Source organism: Lichenostomus cassidix, chromosome 1Aa (genome assembly GCF_008360975.1).
Source record: "Lichenostomus cassidix isolate B80296 chromosome 1Aa, HeHo_3.0, whole genome shotgun sequence".
In the NCBI taxonomy this organism is placed as follows: Eukaryota; Metazoa; Chordata; class Aves; order Passeriformes; family Meliphagidae; genus Lichenostomus; species Lichenostomus cassidix.
Window position 1 is genome coordinate 1,413,404 of NC_139480.1, and position 27,336 is coordinate 1,440,739.

Here is a 27,336-nt window from a genome sequence, read left to right on the forward strand (position 1 = left end):
GGGCTGAGGGTGGAGGGTTGTGATGTCCTGGGTGTCCTGAGGTGATGAGCCAAGGTGGAAACTGCTGCTTGCTTCTCCATGAAATCCCTGTGACATCCCATCCCATGGATCCCTGTGACATCCCATCCCATCCCATGGATCCCATCCCATGGATCCCTGTGATATCCCATCCCATGACATCTCCATGACCAGCACCCATCACCTCTCACCCCATCCCATTCCCATGACCAGCACTCATCACCTCTCACCCCATTCCATCCAATCCCATTAAATCCCCATGACCAGCACCCACTGCCAGCACTCACCATCTCCCCATCCCACTGCATCCCAGCCAATCCAATCCCATTCCATCCCCATGACCAGCACTCCCTGTCATCATGGGTCACCTCTGCATCACCAGCTCCCATCCCATTCCCATTCCATCCCATCCCATCCCATCCCATCCCATCCCATCCCATCCCATCCCATCCCAACCCAACCCCTCCATCCCATCCCATCCCATCCCATCCCATCCCATCCCATCCCATCCCATCCCATCCCATCCCATCCCATCCCATCCATCTTCAGAAGGTCAAAGCCAGCAGCCCCTTAGTTTAACTCTGCTTAACTGCATCCCATCTATCAGGCTAATTATCCCAATAAAACTTCCTCCCCGCCCATAAAATCCCACAATTTACGGCCTAATCCTATTTACAGCAGCCGAGGTGGGCTGTGGGGAGGGGAGACCACCGTGGTGGGATCAGGAGCAGCGCAGCCGCCGGGTTTTTGGCAGCTGATTTTCCCGGGATGTCTCCACCTGGAGCTGGAAAACTGCAGTTTGAGGAAGGAGAAAAGCCTCACACGGCGTTTTCCAGCCTTGCTGTCTGGTTTTGAGGGGCCTGGTCCAGGGAATGGGGGAAAAAATCCCCCATGCAGGAGGTGAAAAGCTTCCAGCTGGATTATGCCGAGCTGCCAGATGTGCACAGATGTGTCTGGGGCTGCGGCTGCAGACAGAGCAGCGGGAGGGGCGAGGGGGAGGTGGATGAATTCATGGAAAAAGTTGGAAGCAGAGAGGGAAACGACCCAGCCAGGGAAAGCTCCGTGAGGCCCTCATGTCCCTGCAGAGCCCAGACTGAGCCCAGGAGTGTCTGGGAATGGGGAGGAATTTCTGCAAATCCTGGCAGAAATCACATCGAGGTTTGGGGTGGAAAATGGGATTTTGGAGGGGATGAACTCGGGGTTGATCCCAGGATGGCTGTGAGGGTCGTTGGGGGCTGTTGGGGTAAAATTTGGGAGCTTGTGGTTTGTTTTAGACTTTGTTTTAATGCAGGTTCCCAAATCCAAGGGCGAACTGAAAGGCAGCTCCTAAATCCAGGCTTTCCCAAGCCACAGCAGAGTCACCCTGATCCCAGCTGTCAGCACGGCAGAGGAGAGGCTGGGATCGGGAATTCCTGGAGAGGAACGTGCCCCGCAGTGACCCGGCTGTGATCCCAGCTCCGGGAAGGTCCCACCTGTGCTCCGGAGCTGGGTGGATCCCCAAAGGCAAACACCGAGCTGCTTACCCAGGGCGGAGGTGCCACATCCCCGGGAGGGGACACGAGGGACACGTTCCCTGTCCCTGCCTGGCACGGGGAGGGTGAGGGGCTCGGCAGGGCTCGGATTGCCCCCGGGGATGTCACCCTGCTGGATCCCGGCGTTCCACACGCTCAGGATGGGGGTCTTGGCTCGGGAGCCAGCCGGCTGGGATCCCGCGGAATTCAGCAGGGGAGGAGCCCGCGGCAGCCCGGCTTGTTTAGTCTGGAGGAGTCGGGGCTGAGCAGGATGGCTGCACATTCCTGCAGGGATAGGAACCGCCTCGAGTCGGGGGGGATTCACTTCGGAAGGGAAATGGAGGGTTTTGGGCTGATTTGCTGTCGGCTGCAGGATGAGATGAAGGCTCAGCTCTGCCTGACTCGGGGAGGACAAGCAGACCATCCGTGGGATTTCCTCTCCCTGAGCTCCAGCAGCTCACTGATGCTTTTTTGCAGCAGGAGCTACATTTTTCCAGCTTCTCTCTACTCGGGAAGGGCTGAATTCCCTCAGGATCAAATCAGCTTCACAGGTCAGGGCTCAGCTGTAAATCCTGTCCCTAAAAACCCGAGCTGCTCCTTCCCTCCTGGGGGAGCCAGCATTGCTCTCCCTGGGACACCTCCATACAGGTTTTTGGGAAAGCTGGGAAGGCTGGATGGGTTTATCCTGGCAAAACAACCAGCAGCTCCCGGGAAGCTGCCTGGGAATTAGCCCAGCAGGATTCATTCCCTTTCCCAAGGTTTATTGAGGACAGGATTTAGTATTTGCTAAACGGGGACCTGTTCAGTTCTGGGGCTGGAGGTTTGCCATGGCATGAGGATTTCAGTGTCCAGGAGGAGAATCCCACTGCTCCTTTTTGCCTGAGAAATGGAGGAGAGTCCCTAAATTGTCCTGCCTGGGCACAGGAGGACCATGAGAGGAGGAGAGAAGTTCCTCCTGGATGGAATATGGAGCAGATCCACGTTTATCCAAGCTGCCAGCAGCTCCTGAGCACAGCCATGCCCATCCCTCCATCCCTCCCTCCCAGCAGCACTCGGGTGAGGCAGGTGAGAGGCCGTCAGGAATTTAATGGAACTTGGCACTGGAAACTGTACAACATTTACAGAGAACCACACGCTGTGCTATGTACACCCTCTGCCCCTTCCCAAAGCTCCTGGCTGGACGTGTGACAGGCACTGACACCCCTGGATGAGGAGTCACCGCTCCCCAATCCCGGATTTCAGATCACAGGGATCATGGGATAACTGCTCCCCAATCCCAAATTCCAGGGATGGAAGGGTCACTGTCCCAGGACAGGGACACCCCGTTGTGCTCAGAGCTGTCACCACTTTGCAGCGCCGTTCCCAAGCTGGATGTTTCCCTGGATTTTTCCCTGGATCTCTGGAACACTGGAAGATGGCAGTGCTGCCATTTGGAGTATTTACAGCCACTCCCTCTCCTCTCCTCTCCTCTCCTCACTCCTCCAATGCTTCCTCTCCTCTACCTTTCTACCACATGCAAGAACCCCTTGGTTGCCTCCAGTCCTGCTTCCCGTTGGGAATCATTTCATTTCCAAAAGGCAACGAAAATCTACCTTCACTCCCTGCTATCCCCTCTACTCACTGCTCCTCTGCCCTCCCCACACCCTTTACAACGTGCCTACAACCTTCCTACACCCTGGAGTAAAGCAGTTCTCTTTCAGTAGTGTCTCCTCCCAGCCCGTGGATTGCTCAGCCTTGAGGGACACTTGGGACATGCATCCCTCAGAGCATGAAGGATCAAGTACTTGAAAGGAAATGCCAAGTCTGAGCAACAAAAAAATACAAAAATAAAAAACCAACCAACCAGAGAAAACAAAAAAAAACCAACCCAAAAAAACCCAACCCCCAAACTCGAAACGAAACTAATTAAAAAATTAAATAGTTGGCAGGATACAAGAGTGAGACTGAGGAATGTACAAAGGACACACAAAGATCAAAGATTCCAGTAGGTGAATTGAGAACCTGTTGAACTTGGGGTCTGCTTTTTTAGGACTTTTCCTTTTGGAACATGCAAATTTGTAGGAATTCCCACAACCACACACCAGTGTGACTCCAGGTGTCAAGTCCTTTCAAGGACTTTTGCAGTGTTGATCAAAACCCCAGTGCTGCCCAAAATTCCATTTCATCCTTTTCCAAGCTGTGGAAAACTCCCAGGAACCCCGATTTGCTCTTCAGATGTGCCACGAGGGTTTTGGAAATCCCTCAGGGCTCTGAAGTGTGTAAAAAACAGACCCCAACTCAACAGTGACTGAACACCAGTAGCTGCCATTCCAACATAAACCCAGGATCTGATCCGCGGAGCTCCGGAGGCGCTCCGGGTACAAAAATGTACACGGAATTATTTATAAATTAACAGTTTTCCCCCAGGATGCCACCGGGGGGTTCCTTACACCAGTGTTTCTTTCCGCTTCCCGCTGAGCTGCTTCTCCCTGGATTTCCTGTGCCCGGCTGAGGTTCTGTGGGATTTCACCCCTTTGGCTACCTCCGAGTCCAGGATGGAGCCGCACTCTGCCGCGCTCTCCTCCAGCTCCATCTGGGAGATTCCCGACTGGCGCTGCTGGGCTGGGATGTTGGACACTGAGGGGTTGTTCTCCTCGGACTCCTCGCTGAGCTCTGGCAGCTCCTTGAGCTCGGAGGAGGGAGTGTTCCTCTGGAAGGGGGCGATGGCCGTGCGGATGCAGTTCACCCACTGCTGCTTGTGGAAGACGTCGTTGGCCTGCAGGGTGTGGGACTGGCCTGGGCCTGGCTCTTGGAAACGAACCCGGAAAATGTTTTTGGCTGTGGATAAACAGAGGGAAAGGAAAAGCAGGTCAGTTCTGAGCTTGATGTTTAGAGACCTCATTGTTAGGTTTGAAACCCCCAGTGGGTCCAGGGGAGGGCAACAAGGCTGGTGAGGGGCTTGGAACACAAGCCCTGTGAGGAATGTCTGAGGGAACTGGGGTTGTTTAGCCTGGAGAAAAGGAGACTCAGAGGTGACCTTATCACTCTGTACAACTGTGGCTAGCACAGGTCTTTCCCATGAGAATTTTTTCCTGTGTTTTATAAACAAAGATAAAGTTTGGATGTTATTAAAAACAGTGTCTTGAGATTTGGACAGTTCAGGCCTGGCCAATCAGGCCTAGGGGGAGATTTCTGACTGACCAATCTGAGTGACCTCTGAAAAATCTATATAAGTTGGAAATCAAAATAATAAAGCTCTCTTTTCATGTCACGTTGAGAATCCGGGTCTTTTTCTCTGCTAGTGGCTCAACAGCAACATACAACCTCTTGAAAGGTGGTTGTAGTGAGGTGGGGGTTGGACTCTTTTTCCAGGCAACAACTGGCAGAGCAAGAGGACACAGCCTTAAGCTGCGCCAAGGAAAATAGAGGTTGGATATTAGGAAAAGGATTTTTACAGAAAGAGTGATGAAATATTGGAATGGTCTACGCGGGGAGGTGGTGGAATCACCATCCCTGGAGGTGTTTAAAAAGAGATTGGATGTGGCACTCAGTGCCATGGTTTAGTTTAGCTGAGGTGTTGGGACATAGGTTGGACTCGATGATCTTGAAGGTCTCTTCCAACCTGGTGATTCTGTGAAATCCCAAAATCCAGCAGGGACACTAAAAGATATTTTCTAATCCCCCAGCTGCGAATCCATGGCCACCACGGAGGAGCTGGTTTGATGCATACCTTTATCAGAATTGCCAAAAGCTCCTCGGAAGGAGCCTCCCATTTTGACATCTCCATCCTGGAGGTCCTCGAGGAGCAGCTCCTGCACGGGGATGGGCTGCCGGTACACCTGGAAGGCCTGGCGCTCGTTGCGGGTCACCGGCCGGGTCAGCACCAGGATGTCTTGGAAGAGGAAGACGTAGAGCTTCTGGAAAGGAAAGCAGTGCAGAGTGAGTGTTGAACTCTGTATTCCATGAGGTCACACATCCTGTGGGATCCAAGGCTGCCTTATCTGCAGTTTCACCCACAAGGACTTGCGGAGTCTCCTGTGACAATGCCAAGGGGTCTGGCACGCAGCAGGATTACATCAGCGGCTTTATTATTTTATTGATTCCCTAGAAAGGAAATTATGATCCCCAGATAGCAGGGATGGCATGATTAGGAGTGGTATCTTTCCTGACAGCATGGAATGCCTTGTGTGCAGGAGTAAAACAGCCAAATTAAACACAAAAAAACCCTCCAATCGACAAAGAAAACATGAAAAGATTGGAGGTTTAAATGAGGACAAAAGGCAGCAAAGCCTGGAGTGCAGTGGGGGGAGATAAACTGCAGGCAGCCCAGCCCAAAGCCAAGCAGGCTTTTGCAGGAACCCTTTTGTTTCCTAATGGGGAATGTCAGAGCACCTGAGAGTAAACATGGGCAGGAAATCCCTTTGGATGGAGAGCACTTTCTATGGGCTAATTATTTTCCAGCTTCCCAAGGCTGATTGTGAAGCTGCCAGCAGGAAACTTTCCCTTACACCCCAAAATGAGGCTGCCACCAAGGGAATTCTCCTCTGCTTTTTTATCCAAGGTCTAAACTGTCCCTAAGGATGGAAAGCTCCCACTCCTGCTCTAACCAGCTCTGAGGGAAGGTTTGAGAATTAGTAAACAAATGAGGGACTCACATGTCCATTTTTATTCTTCAGCTCCCCGTGGCACAGTAAAGCTTTGCTGCCTTCAATCCTTGGATCTTTCTGCTTCTCATCCAGGTATTCCAGCTTGTCAATGTAGTACTGGCACTCGGATTCACCCTTCTTCAGGTTGATGTCAGAGAGGACTCCTTGGATTATGGATATCTAAAAACCCAAACAGAAGATTAATTACGGATATCTAAATTATTTTAATTATGGATATCTAAAAACCCCAACAGATGATTAATTGCTTCCCTCAATTGTGCTCCTTCAGAATTCCAAAGGATGCAATCCATATGGATTGATTTCCCTCTCACAGATTTTTGTCCCCCAAGAAAACCCCCCTGGGAGAAAACCCCCCTGGGAATTGCTGAGGGTTTCAGGAAGATTTCTGGAGCTCCCAAATAACGTGGAAGGGAATGAGGATCACTCACAGCTTCCTCCAGGATCTGGACATCGGGATGGTCTTTGGGAGTGTGCCTGAGGATCTCCTTGAGGAGCAGAGGGTATTTCACCAGGCGGCTCCGAGGGATGTCCAGGAAGCTCCAGAGGTCCAGCTTGCGGCTGAAAGGAGACTCCAGGCAGCGCTGCAGGAAATCCTGGACTCTCCTGTCCTGCTTCTTCTGGTCCAGAAGGGCTTTGGCTGCCAGCTGATTGCTGCAGTAGCCTTTGTAGGCGTGGAGTCGTGGGAGCTGCAGGGAATGGAGGTTTAGGGGTCAGACTCCATGTGGGAAAAGCAGATGTCACTAACATGTCAAACTCGTGGAGTTCTACAGCCCTTACTGGGATATTTTTCCCAATAAAAAAGCTAAGGGAGAATCTTGTGAGGAGGATGAGCATATGGAGCCTTTGAAACTCCCAAAGTTTAGGATTAGCAGGGAAAACACTCCTGGAATCACGCTGGGACAAAGAGTCCAGGAGACACAGACATTTCAACCATAAATCAGCAAATCATTCCAAGTCCCCGGGGTGAAATCATGGCCCATTCCAGCCAGCAGAATCCCATTGTTTTCAGCACAGCCAAGGATTTCCCTTCCAATCTGGCACTCAGGGCCACAAAGGCTCCACAGCTTTGCAGCTTTTGGGTTTAAAAATTCTTTAAGCTCAGTTTGAGCTCCTTGTTCCCAAGTTCTGAACTCACCCACTTCACAAGGATGGGCCCAATCTGCTCCACGGTTCCATCTGGCTTTGTTGCTTCTCCCAAACTCGCCAGTAAATCTGGGATTGAAACAGAGACAGAGGAATTGCAACAATGTAATAGGAGAAAGCAGAGAGGTTAAATCCTAGTCAGCACAGCCCACCCAGCTGCTCTTACCTTCGTGCAGAGGAATGTAGGAATCCAAGTCCCCAAAAATGTGGGTGAGCTCCTCCTCAGACATGATGGACAGTTTCAGCATGGGATCATGATAGGCCTGTCAGATTAAAAATATTAGAATATATTCAAATCTCCCAGGTCCAAAAGCTGATGATTTAAATCTGAGGGGATCTATCAGGTGCAAGAAGTGAAGCCAACAGAAGGAGTAACACTGATTTGATGCTGAAAGATTCCCCTCTGTGTGAAGGTATCAAGGACTTCAGATGAAAAGGATTTTCCTGTCTGGACTATTCCCATCTGGGAGAAGGAGTCCCCAACCACAATCCTTTTATGGCTGGGTTTGGTGCAACCCCACTGGTGCTGTCCCAGTGCTCACGTCAGCTTTCTGGGCCAGCTTTCAAGCTGGGGACTCTGGGGCTGATAAAGCTCCTGTGTAATGTTTGCACGTGCAAAATCAACTCATTATTCTCTGGAATGGGATCACTGCAGGAAAAAACCCACTCACCTTTCTGGCAAGCTTCAGGTCTTCAATCAGGTCCTGCTCTCCCCTGGACATTTCATAGATGGCCTGGGAGGAAGGGGATAAAACATCCAGAGTTGTTTTGAATCCCAGCCTTTCTCAGAAAGAGCCTTTCAGCTCCCATGATGTACAGCCTGTCTTGAATAGGGCTTTGGCCACCCCAATCACTCGGTGGCACCTGGGCATGACAACCCTGAGTAAATCTGCTCTCCTAGCCCTGAGAAAGCAGCTTTGCTTCCAGCTCTGTGAAAGCCCTGCCGCCCCTGCACAAGCCAAATTAAATATTAGAGCCTTTTAAATCACTGCTTTTACCCGGGCAAGCCCAACAAACACAAAACCCCCAAAACCGCAGAGGTCAAATCCCAGGCGGCTTCCGGCGGCTCCTGTGCTGTCTCCACAAGATTTGTCTGAGAACTCCAGGAAAAAGGCAAGCCAAGGCCTTTGCTGGTTGGCTTCCAACCAATTGTCAGGAGCTTTAGGAGAAAGGCAGCTGGCTCTGCGAGGAACCCGAGGTTGGGTCGGCGGCAGAGCAGCCAGCAGGGTTTGGATTTGGGGATTTCAGGAATGCTGAGCACCCCCGTGGGAAGTTTGGCATCTCTGAAGGGTCAGACTGGGGAGATGAATCCCCTGAGAGGAATTCACCTTTTCCCATGTCTAATGCAGATATAAATCTTAGGTTTAGGTGCACAGGAAGATGCAGTTCCCCCAAAGGTTGTTCCTCCTTTCCCAGCACAGGGAGGGACAAAGCCCAGGCCTCGGCTGCCTTTCCCAACCCCGTTTTTCATGGACAGCTACCTCCTGGCGCTTGATTTCTTTGGTGCTCAGGGATTCCTTCATGTTGACATCCAGCATTTCAGACCAGAGGACACTGTTTCTTCTCTTAGGGGGAGTAGGAGCAGCAGATCTGCTACATGACTTCTGGGCACAGCCGGGGGATTTGCTGTCACCGCGAAGGGCGAACGACTGCAGGGAATTAAAAAAAATAAAAATTAAAAACAAAGGTGGAGAGCCAACATTTCAGAAGTATAACAGTGTTATCCATCCCCCTCCCAATCCTTCATCCTACAGGGCAGGAAAACACACCCAGACACTTTTCCTCAGATAAAGGAACGCTTTAATCAAGCTGCTGAGAAAGGCCAGAGCTTGGCAAGGTTTTCCATGCCCCTCTCCCTGCACTGATCCGCTGGGGAGGAAGATGGGAGGGCAAAGAAAAAAAAATTGGGTTAATTTCCAAGGTAGGAGGAAGTAAATAAAGGAGGATGATAACTCTCCCTCTATGAAGAGGTTAATGAGGAGCCACTTGAACTTTGCTCTGGTGGTTTGCAGGGCTCTAAAAGGCAGACGTGCTGTTATCTGCAGGTGTGAGCAGAGAGCTCCTGGAAAAACAGTGCCCTGACGGTGCTGGGCTGCAAGGGCAGCTCCCATCATGCTGCAGCACACGTGTGCCAGGCGTGGGACAGTTTATCAGCTCCTTCTCTCTATCTCGAGCAGTTTATTTTATTTACTGCTCAACCTGTTTATCCAGCAAGCTACCTGTGAACTCCTGAGGTTGCACTTTTCATTCCCAAGGCCTAGGAAAGTTCAAGGAGATTTTCAGGAGAAGCCTGGAAATCCCATGGGGTTTTACCCCAGACAGGCAGTTCCTTGCCCAAATCTCCAGAATTTAGGACTCCAAGGCTCTGTTCTCACCTGGATTGTCTGCCCAAAGCGTCGAACTGCACCATTTCTGACGGGAGAGATCAGGTTTGCCAGGGAGGTGACTCGCGCTAAAGGCCGAACCCGTTTCGTGCTTGGCTCCTGCAAAGCAACGAGAGAACAAATTGTCCTGGCTGTGCCTCCCTCTGCAATTTCTCAGGCAGGTTTCAAAAGCACAAACCCACTTAAGGAGTGGGAAACACAGCAAGCAGAGCGTTTGGAAGCAGCCATTCATCTTAAAAGGCTATAAATATTTGTCTGAACTTTAAGGCTGCAATTAAACTGCAGAGGTTTTGCCCAGTGTTAAAAGAGGTGAGAGAACATCAGTCAGAATTCAAAATAGAGCTCCAGCAGGGACTGTTATGCTTTGAACAGAAATAGATTGAAGTGTTCTCCAACACTGTGTGGCAGCTAAAGATGGAGCTGTGATTTGCTTCTCCATTTTCTCATCTTTTCCTCTGCAGAAAGAATGTGTTTTTCCATTTTCTTTTGGAGAGCAGAGCAGCAGTGGGGGCCCAGCAGAGCCTGAGCAGCAAACAACCACAAGCTGAACATTCCTGCGAGGCACACCAACACACGCAGCAGATAAAGCTGAAAACCCTCAGCTTACAAAGTTTTTTCCTCCTCCTGCTCTTCCCCACCCCCTGCAATCATTGTCATTTTTCTTCCACCTTGTTTAGATTTGAAAGTTGGAGCTTCTGCTTTTCTGCACCGCTAATCCCTGCCGGGAGCTCAAGTCTGTCTCGACCCAGAGGCTGCCAAGAAAGAGGAAACGCCCCACAGAAAGCTCCTGCTGCTTCAGTTTTGAAAATTCTGTTGGCAACTCAACATCAAAAATGTTGTGTGGTGAGGGCTGGGCAGGAAAGGTGTGCGCAGGGGGAAGCTGGGGGGAGATGGGCTCAGAGTTAAGGTTTAAAAAAGGCTGGAGGGATGTCCTGGTGCTCCTCAACATCTGGCAGAGGGTTAGATGTGACTCATCCTCATGGGACAGCTCATCTTAGCGTGAAGCTGGGATGAGGAGAAGGAAGCTGCCTCTCTTTTAGGTTCATCTCAGTTAAAAGTGGTTAATTATTGTTGAGTTTCTACTCTTAGGTTTCAAAAAGTCAAGAGGCACAGACTGTGGAGGATGAGCTTTGTGCTGTCTCCACTCCCAGCCCAGTTTGGTGACCAAACCCTTTGCTGGGAAGTGACAAATGTCGAAAACAAAACAAAAACAAAAAAAAAAAAAGAGGAATAAGAACACACAGAGCTGGATTCCAGTCATGAGGCTGAGGAGACATAAAAGCTATGTATGTGTAAGATCTGATTTCAGCAACTCGAGCCGAGGAGAGGCCCTGGAGCAGCCCTGCCCACACGTGGCATTGAGCAATTGAGCAGCAGGAGGAGGAGGAGGAGGAGGTGAGCTCACCCTGAGCTCAGCCTTCAAACTTGCAGGGGGGAACATGAAAAGAAACAATTTATGAGCCATGAAGTTAAAAAAAAAAAGAAAAAAAAAAAGACCTCTTGGCACAGCACAAAGCTATGCTTGAAACACAGAATCAGGAGGTCACTATAAAAATGGGGGAAAGCTGTAAAAATGTCCTAAACCATGGTTTAAAGTAGGACACCAGGAACTCTTCCACTGAGCTCCAGACAGGGACAGTCAGGGCAAGGTTTATGGAGAAGGTTGGAAAGTTAGGCTCCAAGATGACAAGGAAGCTTTAATTTACTGCAGATGTTTCTGAGTGGAAGAAAAGGGAGGTGTTTACTTCTGTAAAATCATATTTCAGTGCAGTAGGATAAAGGGAGACGAGCCAAGAGAAGCTTAAGAAAGTGCAGGGCTGGAGCAGGGAAGATCCAGACACAAAGCCACCCACGGCTCTGGCAAGGCCAGGGATATAAATAGCCTGGAAAAGCAAAATGTGACACTGAAAATGAAGAGCAAGCAGCTCAGGCCGTGGGGAGGCTCGAGCAGGTCACTGGTGGGAATGCCTGACCAGCACATCTGTCCCCCTCAAGTGACACATGCACGTGCCCAAGGGCTGGCAGCAGGAATTCCTGAATCCAGCACAGCAAAAGGCCTTTTCTCCTCTCTTAAACTGAAAAAAAAAAAAATTAAATTGCCACTTTGTGTCCTGCGGGTGCTCCTCAGACATGGCTCGACTGCCAAAAAAAAAAGCATCTGGTTTTTCTTCTCCTCCTGAGTGCTATGGTTTGACCCAGAGCAGGGAGGAGGAAAAGCAAATCCCTTTCCTTGGAAACTCCCCCTTCCCCAGCCCGGTGTAAGCCGAGACCCCGGGCAGCTCATACTGCGGATAACTCGGGCTCACGAGGGGTTTTTTTTAGCTCTGGACTTGCAAACAATGACTCTCCTGTCTCCACGCTGTATTCCTCACAGGAGCCAGCTCGGAATAAAGTCTGCGAGGTTTCTGTAACAAGCCTGGGGTGTTACAGCACCGACAGATCATTAAAACCCCAGCGGGGTCAACAGTTCCACCAGGAATTTTTTTTTCTCTTTATTAAAAATGAATTAATACATCACGAGCACAGCCACTAAAGCTAATTTTACACCAGGCGAGATTTCACACTCCTGGAACTCCTTCAAGTGCCTCTAAGTGCAGCTTAACTCATGAAAAGATTGCACCTTGCTCGAAAGAAAACCAGGTTTGATACTTGAGCAAGGTTTTCCTGCGGCAGCAGCAGCACACCCACAACCTTTCCCCTTCGCTGGGTAATAATTAGTGGTTTTTACAAGGATCTTTACTCGAGTGCAATGTCCTACGTGCGAACCCAACACCGACACGGTGACCCAACGGCAAAACCACGCGGGGCGAAACTTTTCCTCCCGAGCCAAATCAGCAAAAAGGGATTTTTTTAGTCAGCAGCCTGAAATCATCATCGCCGCCTGACCACCTCGATGTCAGGTTCACGTGCGAGAGGCTTGCTGAGTCTCAAGGTGTGCTGAAAACACTCCAAGTGAACAATCAGCCTTCACACTTTTCCCAAATCCGGCAGCTCGTTCCCAACCTAGGGATACCCACTGATAACTGCAGCTCTCGGAGCAGCTCAGAGAGGAGTGTTGGCTCAGGCGATTCACAATTCGAGGGGATTTATTGACTCCCCTCGCGGAGATCTGCTTTATGTTATTTCTCCCCCAACATCTGGTTTCCCTTTTGCACAATGAGATTATTGCCCAAGTTTGGCTGTCGCAAAGCCAGCCTTCGCACAGCTCGGTGACTCGGCGCTGAGCCCTCAAACCCCAGCCATGTCTGGAGACGCCTTATTTTTTTTTTTTTTTTTAAGCTTTTCCACCTCCTCTCGCCTCTAATCTGAGCAATAAACCCAGCCCACGGCCCTACCTGGCTGCTGAACTTTTGCTCCTGTCGCAGCAGGAGGTTTGGGAACACCTAGCAGGAGTGCAATTATTGCCATCTACATAACAACGCGCGATAAAAATAACAATGCTTCAGTAGAACAAACCTGCCCTCAAAAGCCCGACTAACCCTGCGACGGGTTTTTTTGGGGGATTTAAGCAGCAAACAAGCGCCTAATTAGGAAAAATCCTGTCAGTGGAAAGAGTGCTGAGAGACATGGGGGATTTTTTAATGAAAACAGGCGAATTTTTAATGGAAAGCCACCTGGGAGGAGTGAGGGGTCAGGTGAGGCACAGAGATTGGTTTTGACTCACTCTTTGGGGGTTATAACCTCAAATACATATATATAAATATATATAAACTGTATATATATGTATACAACAAAAAATATATATACGTGGGCTTAAATATATATATAGTTCTTTAAATTGCTGGGCGAGGCCCTGAGATTGGTTTTGGCTGCCTGGTCCCACTCTTCGGCGGCTATGAGGCTAAATACATACATATTGCATACATATATGTAAAATATATATATATATATATATATATATATACACACATATATGTGAGCTTCTATATATATATATATGTATATATTTTTTTTTTTTTTTTTTTATGGCTGGCTGCCCCGCCGGCTCGCCGCCTCCCCTCAGGCGCGGAGAGCGGGAAGCTGAGGGGGCTCAGGGGGCTTCCTCCCCACACGCTTTCCCTTTGAATAAATCCCCATTTTCCCTCTCTCCCGCTCACCTCCTGCTCCCTGAAGTGCTGGTTCTGCGCGTCGATGACCCGGATAGTCCTTTTGATGGGCAGCAAGCCGCCGAGCTCGTCGTGCGCTACCATGGCCGCGGGGCAGCCCGAGCGAGGCTCCCTCAGCCCGAGCTTCCCTCAGCGCGATCCTCCCTCAGCGCGACCTGCCCTCAACCCGCGCTCATCGCGTTCTGAGCCCGCCGCGCGCCGCTCCCCCGACCTCACCGCAAGGGGCGTGGCCAACGACCAAACCACGCCCCTTTTGTTACAAACCACGCCCATTCAAGCCAAGCCACGCCCCCGCAGGTGCCCCGGGCACTCCGGACTCTCCGGAGCCCCAAATTCTTCTAAAATTTGCTCCCAAAAAAATCCCTCCTGTCCCTCTGCTCGGCGCAGCTGAGGGTTGTGTCCGGGTCTGGGCTCCTCCTGGAGTCCAGCAGGAGGATGTGAGGATGATTTAGGCCTGGAGTGTCTCCCTGCCCGGGAAAGGGGGAGGGAGCTGGGGCCAAGGGGACACAGTTGAGGGAACATCATTTGGGTGTGAATATCCAAAGGGAGGTGGCCAAGAGCATGGCCCAGGCTCTGCTCTTGGGCCCGGCAATGGCGCCAGAGGAACAGGCAGGAGCTGAGCCCAGCAAGCACAACTCCTTCCCCAAGCCCTGGGCAGGGAGCAGAGAGGCTGTGAGTCTCCTCACTGCAGATATTCCAGAGCAGATATTCCCTGGGCTCTGGGATGGCCTTGCTGACCCTCTGTTGTCCCTTCCACCCTGACCCACCCTGGCATTCTGTGACAACTGGCACCTCCAGGAGCCCCTGCCACCAGGAGGGCGAGGGGACAGCCACTGAGAGCTCAGGGCGCTGTTCCATCACACCAAGCCAAACATACATTCCGTTTTTTCCCCCATTTTTAGTGTTTTTTCCTGGCACCAGCAGCGTGGTGGGACAAGCTCCACCTCACGGCGGCTCTCCTCGCCACGGCTGGAGCCTAAAACCCTCACTGCTGCAAAACGTTTAAAAGAAATAAAAATAATTCTTGTCTAGACCTGTGCTTTAAAGTCTGCTGAGAGCTTTAAAGCCGTGCTGGCACAGCTCGGGTAGCCAGGGGCTGGGCTGAGCCTCTCCCCCTCTCCTCCCAGGGGAGCCTGTCCCGGCAGGCCCGGCTGGAGCTGCAAAGGGTTGGGATTTTCTGTTTGTTTGTTCAAGTCCTTTTAGCCCTGGCACTGCTGCAAATGTCTGAAATGAAAGCTTTCTTGGGCTGGTAAAAATAAACGGGGTTGATTTGGCTGCCTACCTGCTGCTGCTGCTGCAAGGAGGTAAATTTGGGGTGGATTGTGGGGTTGCTAGCTGGAGGTTTGCAAACAGCATTTTTCAGAGGCAGGAGGAGGAGGAGGAGTTGGAAAGTGCTGCTGTCCCCTCCCCTGGATTTTTAATTTTTGACTTTGCTTCTCTCAGCAAATCTGCACCCACTTGACCTCTGCCATGCAAGAGCAGCACATCCAGGATTCCCAGAAATTCAGGATACACTGAGTTTCCACCCTCCTGCTGAAAGGACAGACTGTGACTCTTCCAGACACAAAAATCCTTTCCTGGATTACCGAAATCCACTATTTTTAACACCACGGTGACGCTGACTCTGGGGAGGAGCTGAGTTGGATCATTTTTTGGGGATTATCAAACTCATTTCTCGTACAATCCTTGTTAAACTTGGCCTGAAGATCCAGGAGCTTTCCAGGGAGAGGGAAAAAGGCCAACTAAAAACAGGGAATGAACACCCAGAGCCCAGAGGGGAGGCGTGGAGCAGAGTCACTCAAGTCACACAGAGGTGACACTCAAACACCTCTTGGCAGGAGCAGTGATGTCCCAAAGCTCCTCCTGCTCCCACCTGAGGTGTTTTTTTGGTGACTCTGTGACGTGGCTGCTCAATTGTCCTCCCTCCCCAGCCCTGGGGCCAGGAGCCACGTGGCTCAGCCACAGGTGATCCCTGACTTTCTGGTGACACCTGGGCAGGTGACGAATTGGCGGTGATGCAAGGCCCAGGTGAGGTCATGGTGAGGAAAGCTCGCTGGCATGATGGGACAGAGCTCCAGGAAAAGGGATTTGTGTCCTTTGGAGCACGGGGTGGGCAAAGCCTTGGAGACACAAATTCCCCAAGAGAAGTGATTCCCAGCTGGCCCAGCTAGGAATGGGGTTGGGATGGATGGTTGGTGGGGCAGGTGGATCTGGAGAGGTTAGCAACAGGATTTGGGGAAAAATGCAGCCTGAGTGGTGGAGATGAGCACCATGAATCCATCCTGAGTGGTGGAGATAATCACCATGAATCCATCCTGAGTGGTGGAGATAATCAGAATAAATCCATCCCAAGGGATGGAGATAAACACCATAAATCCAGTATGAGTGGTGGAGATAATTATCATAAATCCATCCCAAGTTATGGAATGATCACCATAAATCCATACTAAGTCATGGAATGATCACCATAAATCCATCCCAAGGGATGGAGACAAACATCATAAATCCATCTCGAGTGATGGAGATAATCATTATAAATCCATCCCAAGTGATGGAATGATCACCAAAAATCCATCTAGAGTGGTGGAGATGATCACTCTTATCCCATCCCAAGGGATGGAGACAAACACCATAAATCCATCCTGAGTGAGGGAATGATCACCATAAATACCTCCCAAGTGATGGAGAAACACCATAAATCCATCCCAAGTGATGGAATGATTGCCAAAAATCCATCCTGAGTGATGGAAATGATGACCATAAACCCATCCCAAGAGATGCAGACAAACACCATAAATCCACCCTGAGTGGTGGAATGATCACTATAATTCCATCCTGAGTGATGGAGATGATCACCCTAAATCCATCCCAAGTAATGGAATGATTGCCAAAAATCCATCCCAAGGGATGGAGTCAAACACCAAAAATCCATCTTGAGTGATGGAATGATCCCCAAAAATCCATCCCAAGTGATGAAGATGATCACCATAAACCCCTTCCAAGGGATGGAGATGATCACCAATAAACCATCCCAAGTGATGAAGCTGGTCACCATAAATACCTCCCAAGGGATGGAGATGAGCACCAAAAATCCATCTCAAGGGATGGAGATAATCACCATAAATCCATACTAAGTCATGGAATGATTGCCAAAAATCCATCCCAAGTGAGGGAGAGAAACACCATAAATCCATCTTGAGTGATGGAGATGAACACCATAAATACATCCCAAGTGATGGAATGATCCCCAAAAATCCATCCCAAGTGATGAAGCTGGTCACCATAAACACTTCCCAAGGGATGGAGACAATCACCAAAAATCCATCTCAAGGGATGGAGACAAACACCATAAATCCATCCCAAGATGGAATATTCCCCAAAAATCCATCCCAAGTGATGAAGATGATCCCCAAAAATCCATCCCAAGTGATGAAGATGATCACCACAAACCCATCCCAAGGGATGGAGATGAGCACTAAGCCTGGAGCCAGCCAGTGTGCAATGTACCCAGGGATAGGATCCATAACCTTTTCCAGGGTCACATCCCAGAGATCCCAGAGATTCCAGGATCACATCCCAGAGATCCCAGCGTGGCCCCAGAGCAGCTCCAGGCACACTCCTCCACTTGTGGAGGAGTGGAAAAAGGGAATATCTTTAGGATAATGGAGCTCATTGGGATGCAAACCCATCCTGAACAAGGCTGGGGAACTTGGGAATTCCCTGCTGAAATCTAGAACAAACAGGAAAAGGAGGAATTGTTTTCTGTGCAGCAAGAGCAGCACACCAGATTTACGGGTTTCCCTATAAACCCTGAACTGAAATTCCAGTTTCCCTGGAACTCAGCACACATCCTTCTCCCCAAAACCATCTCCCAGTGCCTTCCCAGTGCTCCCTTCCCCTCTGCCCTGGCTCCAGGCTCTTCCCAGAGCCGCAGGAACGCAGCAGGGCTAAGCCATGGATAAACCAGTTCTTCCTGCTCTCCTGCCAGGGGTGTCCATGGCATTCCTGCCCTCTATTCACATGGAGATTTTCACTTCCAGGAGCAAAATCCCTCGTGATTCCTATCCCATCATCCACTCAGGGAGCTGGGGAGAGCTGGAGTGATGGAGTCACCCAGCCCTCGTTTTCCCCTCGTTTTCCTCTCGTTTCCAGGCTGGGATTTCACTCCCACAGAGCTGTTTTCCTGGGCAGCCTCACACCTGGGACACTCCTCACAGCTGGAAATGATTCCTGGAAGGGCTGCCAACCAAATCAAATCCCTCTCTGGGGGATTGCTGTGCCATTTTGGTGTTCCAGCCCCAAAGCCAATCAATTTTCCATTAACAAAGGATGAATTCTGAAGGAAACATGCCTGAATTCCAGTGTGTGATTCCAGGCTGATGGGAGTTTGCAGGGATAAAAATACTCCTCCTGCCAGGGGTTGCCAAGTGTGGCCATGCAGGAATGTTGTCCCAACAGCTGAAAATGTCCCCAGCACCTGTGTCCAGGGGGGACACAAACACACCACCTCATCCTGGCCTTTTCTCTTGGAAAAACCCAAGGGAATGAGGAGTTGCAGCAGCAGAAAGCCATAAAAATCCTAGCAGGATTGGGATTGTCAGTCCAACCTTACAGCACCCTGGTCTGGCCAAGCTATCAATCCCAACCATTCCCAGAAAGTCTGGAATTGTTCCATTGGATCCCTAACCCTGCAGAGGTTTCTCCTGGAAAAACTCAAGGGAATGAGGAGTTGGAGCAGCAAGGAAGCCATAAAAATCCTAGCAGGATTGGGATTGTCAGTCCAACCTTACAGCACCCTGGTCTGGTCAAGCTATCAATCCCAACCATTCCCAGGAAATCTGGGATTGTTCCACTTATTCCCTAACCCTGCAGAGGATCAGGGTTGGGATCAAACGGATTGGAATCCATTTTGGAATCCATCAAGAGGATCAGGATTAGGAACAAAGGGATTGGAATCCATTTTGGAATCCATCAGGAGGATCAGGGTTAGGATCAAACTGATTGGAATCCATTTAGGAATCCATTTTGGAATCCATCAGGAGGATCAGGGTTAGGATCAAATGGATTAGAATCCATTTTGGAGTCCATCAGGAGGATCAGGATTAGGAACAAACGGATTGGAATCCATTTTGGATCCATCAGGAGGATCAGGGTTAGGATCAAACAGATTGGAATCCATCAAGAGGATCAGGATTAGGATCAAATGGATTAGAATCCATTTGGGATCCATCAAGAGGATCAGGGTTAGGAACAAAAGAATTGGAATCCATTTTGGAATCCATCAAGAGGATCAGGATTAGGAACAAACGGATTGGAATCCATTTTGGATCCATCAGGAGGATCAGGGTTAGGATCAAACAGATTGGAATCCATCAAGAGGATCAGGATTAGGATCAAATGGATTAGAATCCATTTGGGATCCATCAAGAGGATCAGGGTTAGGAACAAAAGAATTGGAATCCATTTTGGAATCCATCAAGAGGATCAGGATTAGGAACAAACGGATTGGAATCCATTTTGGATCCATCAGGAGGATCAGGGTTAGGATCAAACAGATTGGAATCCATCAAGAGGATCAGGATTAGGATCAAATGGATTAGAATCCATTTGGGATCCATCAAGAGGATCAGGGTTAGGAACAAAAGAATTGGAATCCATTTTGGAATCCATCAAGAGGATCAGGATTAGGAACAAACGGATTGGAATCCATTTGGGATCCATCAGGAGGATCAGGGTTAGGATCAAACGGATTGGAATCCATTTTGGAGTCCATCAAGAGGATCAGGGTTGGGGATCAAACTGATTGGAATCCATCAAGAGGATCCGGGTTAGGAACAAATGGATTGGAATCCATTTGGGATCCATCAAGAGGATCAGGGTTAGGATCAAACAGATTGGAATCCATTTTGGAATCCATCAGGAGGATCAGGGTTAGGATAAAATGGATTGGAATCCATTTGGGATCCATCAAGAGGATGAGGGTTAGGATCAAACGGATTGGAATCCATTTGGGATCCATCAGGAGGATCAGGGTTAGGAACAAACAGATTAGAATCCATCTGGGATCCATCCAAGCTCCCAGCTGTCCCCTGGCTGCAGAGGAGAAGGTCTGAGCTGGGGCACTGCAGAGCCTGGAGGCAGTTTTTCCAGTTTCTGCATTTTCCCAGTTTTCCCAGCTCCTGGAACGCTCCTGCCATCTGGATTCAATTCCTTCCAAGCAGGAACCTGCGACGCTTTAATCTCCGCGGCGGCTGCGAGTCGCGGGGAAAACCAATCCATCCAATCCATCCCCGAATTCCTCTCCACCTCCAGTTTGAAATCCCATTTCCCAGGCACTGCAATCCACCTCAACCCTCGCTCTCCAGCTATTTTTAGGGATGTATTTAGTGGAATAAAAACTTCAGGGGTATATTTAGGGGAAGAGAGACGCGCAACGCTCGAGGATGGGATAAATAGGACTTTCCACTCCAGGCTTTTCCCATACATGTTCAGTGGGACCCCCAGCCCGGGGTTGTTTACTGGCCCTGAGCTCTGTTTAACATTCCACCCCTGGATATTTATATTCCGAGCCAAATTCAGAGCAGGATTCTGGAAAATGAGCAAAAGTAGGCGATGACCCAACGAGAGAGAAAGCATTGGGTCATCCGGAAAGTTTACGAGGCGTTGATTTGGGACGGTGGGAGCTGCTAGAATTAGCTGCCACTCAACTCCTTCATCCAGCCATAAAAATAAAAAAAAAATTCAATGTATTTAGCTGAAATCAATCCTTGGACATTTTGGAACTTTACCTCTGTAAAAAAAGGTAAAACCCACCCTTGAAGGTTTGTGTGCTCGGGGCAGAAAAGCAATTTCCACGTGATGAATATGAATGAGAGAGCAGAAGAACACAGATTACCCAAGGAGGGATATTATTAAACACAACATCTCTCTCTACCAGCGATTCATGGAGCAAGGAGCTCCGGTTGACTGCACCTCCCTCCCCTGCCAGGAGCTGTTTTTCGGAGCTGCTTGTTGGGATCAAAGTCTATTTTCAAACACAAATTTGTAACTTCTGCTCAGGCACGTTCCTGCAGGGAGCAGACACGCCGAGAAAATCCCCATGAAAGTGCTCTGGGAGCAGGGAGGGAGGAGGGAAGGGCTGGTTGGGTTGTTGGTTTAAAGCTCGGGGGGATGGTTGAGTAGAGGAGATCTTTTCTTGCATTGTTTGGGGAGGATTTTTAGGCTGTTATCCCTGCCCCAAGCTGAGGGTTTTGGGTGGAATGATGAGGTTTTTGGGAGGAATGAGAAGGTTTTTGGGAAGATTAACAAAGTTTTTGGGAGGAATGAGAAGGTTTTTGGGTGAAATTAGAAGGTTTTTGGGTGGAAGGATAAGGTTTTTGGGAGGAATAATAAGGTTTTTGGGAGGAAGGAGAAGGTTTTTGGGAGGAATAATGAGGTTTTTGGGTGGAATGAGAAGGTTTTTGGGTGGAATGAGAAGGGTTTTGGGTGGAATGACAAGGTTTTTGAGAGGACTAAGAAGGTTTTTGGAGGGAATAAGAAGGTTTTTGGGTGACATGAGAAGGTTTTTGGGAGGAATAATGAGGTTTTTGGGAGGAATGAGAAGGTTTTTGGGTGGAATAACGACATTTTTGGGTGGAAGAAGAAACTTTTTGGGTGGAATGAGAAGGTTTTTGGGTGGAATGAGAAGGATTTTGGGTGGAATGAGAAGGATTTTGGGTGGAATAACGAGGTTTTTGGGAGGAATAACGAGGTTTTTGGGAGGAATCACAAGGTTTTTGGGAGGAATCACAAGGTTTTTGGGAAGATTAACAAAGTTTTTGGGTGGAATGACAAGGTTTTTGGGAGGAATAACGAGGTTTTTGGGAGGAATGAGAAGGTTTTTGGGAGGAATGAGAAGGTTTTTGGGAGGAATGAGAAGGTTTTTGGGAGGAATGAGAAGGTTTTTGGGAGGAATGAGAAGGTTTTTGGGAGGAATGAGAAGGTTTTTGGGAGGAATGAGAAGGTTTTTGGGTGGAATAACAAGGTTTTTGGGAGGAATCACAAGGTTTTTGGGAGGAAGAACAAGGTTTTTGGGAAGAATAACAAAATTTTTGGGAGGAATGAGAAGGTTTTTGGGAGGAATAAGAAGGTTTTTGGGTGGAAGGACAAGGTTTTCGGGAAGATTAACAAGGTTTTTGGGAGGAATGATGAGGTTTTTGGGTGGAAGGACAAGGTTTTGGGGAATATTCTGGATTCATGGAATGACACTCACTGATGGCTTCAAGTGATCTGCGCTGGCAAGAATCCATAAACAAGGATTCCTCTCTATTTATTTTTTTCCCAAATGATTTTTTGCATTAAAAATCCAATTAAATCAGTGTTTTCTGCCCTGCCTGGACACCTTGTCCCCATCACCTTTACCAGCACTGCCTTTCCCTTTTTCCCTGCCAGGGGGTTGGAATGAGAAAAGTTCAAGTTTTTTCCCAATCCCAAACCATTCCAGGATTCTGCTGCCCAAACTTACCCAACTCCAGGGCTTGTTTAGGCTGAAATCCCCCAAAAAAAGCTCAGAAAAAGCTCCAAACTTATCCAACTCCAGTTTTTTTTAAACTGAAATCCCCAAAAAAAGTTCAGGAAAAAAGCTCCAAACTTATCCAACTCCAGGATTTTTTGGGTTGAAATCCCAATTTGGAATTTGGAGAAAAATTCTCCAAATTCGAATTTGGAGAAAAAGCTCCAAACTTATCCAACTCCAGTTTTTTTTAGGCTGAAATCCCCAAAAAAGCTCAGAAAAAGCTCCAAATTTATCCAACTCCAGGTTTTTTTAGGTTGAAATCCCCAAAAAATTCAGAAAAAGCTCCAAACTTATCCAACTCCAGGTTTTTTTGGGTTGAAATCCCCCAAAAAATTCATAAAAAAGCTCCAAATTTACCCAACTCCAGGGTTTTTTGGGTTGAAATTCCCCAAAAAAAGCTCAGAAAAAGCTCCTCACTTCCTCCCACAACTGCCTGTCCCCAAAGCCTTCCAAGGACAGAGCAAACATCATCCAGACAGTTTTGCTCATTGCTCCGTTTGGCCTGAGGGTGAAATTCAATCTCTGACACTGTCAGTATTTATTTATTTAGTTGCTAACAACCACCAGGATCCAAACACACCCAAAAAATCACCCTCCTGCTTCCTCCCGTGACTCAGCCACGCCTCACCTGCCCCGGGGGCACTTTGGGATCACAAATAGTCCCAAACCTACCTGAAACACAGAAATAATTCACCTTTAAAGCAGGAAAGAAATCAAATTCTTGTCCTCCATCCCCATGTTTCTATCTTACAGTCAATTATCAATGCCTCTCTCTGCCCTGGGATCACTCTGGGATCACAAAGAGTCCCAAACCTACCTGAAATGCAGAAATAATTCACCTTTAAAGCAGAAAAAACTCAATTTTCTATCCTCCATCCCCATGTTTCTGTCTTATAGTCAATGATCAATGTCTCACTCTGCCCTGGGATCACAAATAGCCCCAAACCTACCTGAAATGCAGAAATAATTTGGTTTTAAAGCAGGAAAAAACTCGAATTTCTGTCCTCCATCCCCATGTTTCTATCTTACAGTCAATTATTAACACCTCACTCTGCCCTGGGATCACTCTGGGATCACAAACCTACCTGAAATGCAGAAATAATTCGGATTTGAAACAGGAAAAAAAATCAAATTCTTGTCCTCCATCCCCATGTTTCTATCTTATAGTCAATGATCAATATCTCATCTACCCCGGGATCACTTTGGGATCACAAACAGTCCCAAACCTACCTGAAACAAAGAAATAATTCAATAATTAAAGCAGAAAAAACTCAAATTTCTGTCGTCCATCCCCATGTTTCTATCTTACAGTCAATGATCAATGTCTCACTCTACCCTGGGATCACTCTGGGATCACAAACCTACCCGAAATGTGGAAATAATTCGGATTTGAAACAGGAAAAAAATCAAATTTCTGCCCTCCATTCCCATGTTTCTGGCTTATAGTCAATGATGAATGCCTCACTCTGCCCTGGGATCACAAATAGTCCCAAACCTACCTGAAACACAGAATAATTTGGATTTGAAACAGGAAAAAAACTCAAATTTCTGTCCTCCATCCCCATGTTTCTATCTTACAGTCAATGATCAATGTCTCACTCTGCCCTGGGATCACTCTGGGATCACCAACAGCCCCAAACCTACCTGAAATGTAGAAATAATTCACCTTTAAAGCAGGAAAAAAATTCAAATTTCTGTGCTCCATCCCCATGTTTCTATCTTATAGTCAATGATCAATGTCTCACCTACCCTGGGATCACTCTGGGATCACAAATAGTCCCAAACACAGAATAATTTGGATTTGAAACAGGAAAAAAACTCAAATTTCTGTCCTCCATCCCCATGTTTCTGGCTTACAGTCAATTATTAACACCTCACTCTGCCCTGGGATCACCAACAGCCCCAAACCTACCTGAAATGTAGAAATAATTCACCTTTAAAGCAGAAAAAAAATCAAATTTCTGTGCTCCATTCCCATGTTTCTATCTTACAGTCAGTTATTAACACCTCACTCTGCCCTGGGATCACTCTGGGATCACCAACAGCCCCAAACCTACCTGAAATGCAGAAATAATTCTGATTTAAAGCAGAAAAAAAATCAAATTTCTGTGCTCCATCCCCATGTTTCTGGCTTACAGTCAATTATTAACACCTCACTCTACTCTGAGATCACAAATAGTCCCAAACCTACCTGAAACAAAGAAATAATTTGGATTTGAAACAGGAAAAAACTCAAATTTCTGTGCTCCATCCCCATGTTTCTGTGTTACACTCAATTATTAACACCTCACTCTGCCCTGGGATCACCAACCCACCTGAACTGCAGAAATAATTCAGATAATTCTTCTAGTGAGGATGAAATAAGTTTTCAGAATTTTGGGTTCATGCTGATGAAAGGAAGAGCAAAACCCAACCTGGACTGAAGTCAGCAGTGCTGCTGGGGAGTTTGGGAAATCTGACAGAAATATCTCACTGTGCTGCTCTTGGGATTTTTAAAAACTCTGAGAGTTTGGGAGCAAAAAACCTGGAAATTCTATTAATGTATTTTATTAATATTTAAATATTAATATTAAAATTAATGGATTTATGTATTAAATTTTAATTATTTATTAAATTTATTTACTTAAATTATTTTATTTAATTTAATAAAATAAATAAATGTAAATTGAATGGAATGATTTTATTTAATTTAATAAATTAAATAAATGTAAATGGAATGAAATGATTTTATTTAATTTATTTATTAAAATTAAATACATTTATTTAATGCATTTATTTATTTATTTAATGTATTTATTTATTTATTTGATGTATTTATTTATTAAAAAATGCACCTCGAATGGATTTTTAAGCAAAAATTGGAGTTTCTTTGGTGGGTGAGCCTCAAAATCCCAAAAATCCCAAAAATCCCAAAAATCCAGCAGAGCTTTATCCTTTTTAGAGAACAAACTGAAAATTCAGGGGAAGCAAAGCTGCAGCCTGAACTTTAGCCCAAAAATTTCCTTTTTTTCCTTGGAAGATTTCTGTTCGAATGAATTTGATATTTTAGTTTCACATCTGCTTTGTGGGAGAAATCTTAATTCAGGGAATATTTTTTTTTCCACATGAAAAAGTTGTCCAAATTAAAAAAAAATAAAAAAAAATAAATATAAAATAAGAAAATCCTCTTCCCTGAGGGCAGATTTCCTTGTGTGAACACTCCCAGCTGAATCAGGAGTAAAAATAATAATAAAAAAAACTTTAAAATAAAGAAATTATGAAAAGCTTTAGATAAAATATTGATGTGAAGAAAATTGTTGTTTAAAGAAAATCATTACAAAAATAGAAAATATAAAATATAAAATAGAAAATAGAAAATAAAAATATAAAATATAAAATAAGAAATATAAAATATAAAATACAAAATACAAAATACAAAATAGAAAATACAAAATAGAAAATAGAAAATTCAAAATAAAAATATAAAATAGAAAATATTAAATAGAAAATATTAAATAGAAAATAGAAAATGCAAAATAAAAATAGAAAATAGAAAATACAAAATAGAAAATAGAAATGCAAAATAAAAATATAAAATATAAAATATAAAATAGAAAATAGAAAATACAAAATAGAAAATAGAAAATGCAAAATAAAAATATAAAATATAAAATATAAAATAGAAAATGCAAAATAAAAATATAAAATAGAAAATACAAAATAGAAAATAGAAAATGCAAAATAAAAATATAAAATATAAAATAGAAAATAGAAAATAGAAAATACAAAATAGAAAATAGAAAATAAAATATAAAATATAAAATATAAAATATAAAATAGAAAATAGAAAATGCAAAATAAAAATATGAAATATAAAATACAAAATAGAAAATAGAAAATGCAAAATAAAAATATAAAATATAAAAAAATATATAAATATAAAATAGAAAATAGAAAAATAAAATAATAATAATTATTGAAATAAAATATTTCAATTAAAAAAAAATTAAAAATAAAAAAAAGCTTTGAGGCTGAATAATTCCTAAATGCAAATGAGGTGCCAATTGCCCATCAGGTCACCCAGGAAATGCCTCATTAGCAAATTGCTTTTAATCTCAGCCTAATCAACCTGAAACCCTAATTAGTTAAACCTCAACTGGATGGGAAAAACCTTCATTATCTTCCTTCAGCTCAGTGCAGAGCAGGATGGAGCAGAGGGACAGAGGGGAGGAGTTTGTCCTGGGGAAAAAAGCAGGAAAAAGTGGGAAAAAGCAGGAAAAAGTGGGAAAAAAAGCAGGAAAAAGCAGGAAAAAGTGGGAAAAAGTGGGGAAAAAAGTGGAAAAAAGCAGGGAAAAACAGGGAAAAGCAGGAAAAAACTCAATCAGCACAGAGATCAGAATGGATCAGATGGACAGAGAGAAAGAGTTTCTCCTTTGGAAAAGCAGGAAAAAGCAGGAAAAAAAGCAGGAAAAGTGGGAAAAAAAGCAGGAAAAGCAGGGAAAGTGGAAAAAGTTTCTCCTTTGGAAAAGTAGGAAAACTGGAAAAACAGGGAAAAGCAGGAAAAAGTGGGAAAAAAAGCAGGAAAAAGCAGGAAAAAGTGGGAAAAAAAGCAGGAAAAAGCAGGAAAAAGTGGGAAAAAAAGCAGGAAAAAGCAGGAAAAAGTGGAAAAAAAACTGGGAAAAAGCAGGAAAAAGTGGAAAAAAAGCAGGAAAAAGCAGGAAAAAGTGGAAAAATAGCAGGAAAAATCAGGAAAAGCTCCAGCTCAGCAGCTCCCCAGCCCAGCTCAGTAAATCCCTTTCCTCCCCAGGTTCAGGTTTTGGGTTTCTGTGACACTGAAAATGATGTTTTTGTGGGTAAAACTCAGTGATTTCACACCAAATCCCCACTGGGGAGGATTTAGGATTTGGGATTTGGGATTGATTTGGGTTCAGCCCAGCCTGGAGGTGTTTCAGAGCAAGCACAGCTGGGCAAAACCCTAAAATTGGGAATTGAAAT

At 46.4% G+C, this 27,336-nt stretch overlaps 1 protein-coding gene across 2 annotated transcripts in view; it reads right to left on the reverse strand.

Moving 5' to 3' along the window:
* Nucleotides 1–2,595: 2,595 nt before the first annotated feature.
* Nucleotides 2,596–27,336, reverse strand: part of NET1 (neuroepithelial cell transforming 1) — a 54,627-nt gene continuing 29,886 nt past the window's right edge. The window contains exons 1-10 of one of the 2 annotated variants that reach the window (XM_085081898.1): nucleotides 13,800–13,980; nucleotides 9,694–9,801; nucleotides 8,800–8,967; nucleotides 7,990–8,052; nucleotides 7,485–7,581; nucleotides 7,311–7,387; nucleotides 6,604–6,861; nucleotides 6,164–6,334; nucleotides 5,239–5,425; nucleotides 2,596–4,346 (exon numbers count right to left, since the gene is read on the reverse strand). In XM_085081898.1, coding sequence (XP_084938024.1) covers nucleotides 3,955–4,346; nucleotides 5,239–5,425; nucleotides 6,164–6,334; nucleotides 6,604–6,861; nucleotides 7,311–7,387; nucleotides 7,485–7,581; nucleotides 7,990–8,052; nucleotides 8,800–8,967; nucleotides 9,694–9,801; nucleotides 13,800–13,892 — 1,614 coding nt within the window. In that variant the 5' untranslated portion in view covers nucleotides 13,893–13,980 and the 3' untranslated portion in view covers nucleotides 2,596–3,954. Of the gene's footprint in view, nucleotides 4,347–5,238; nucleotides 5,426–6,163; nucleotides 6,335–6,603; nucleotides 6,862–7,310; nucleotides 7,388–7,484; nucleotides 7,582–7,989; nucleotides 8,053–8,799; nucleotides 8,968–9,693; nucleotides 9,802–13,799; nucleotides 13,981–27,336 lie in introns of those variants that run through there. The other variant, XM_085081895.1, reaches the window with a different exon arrangement.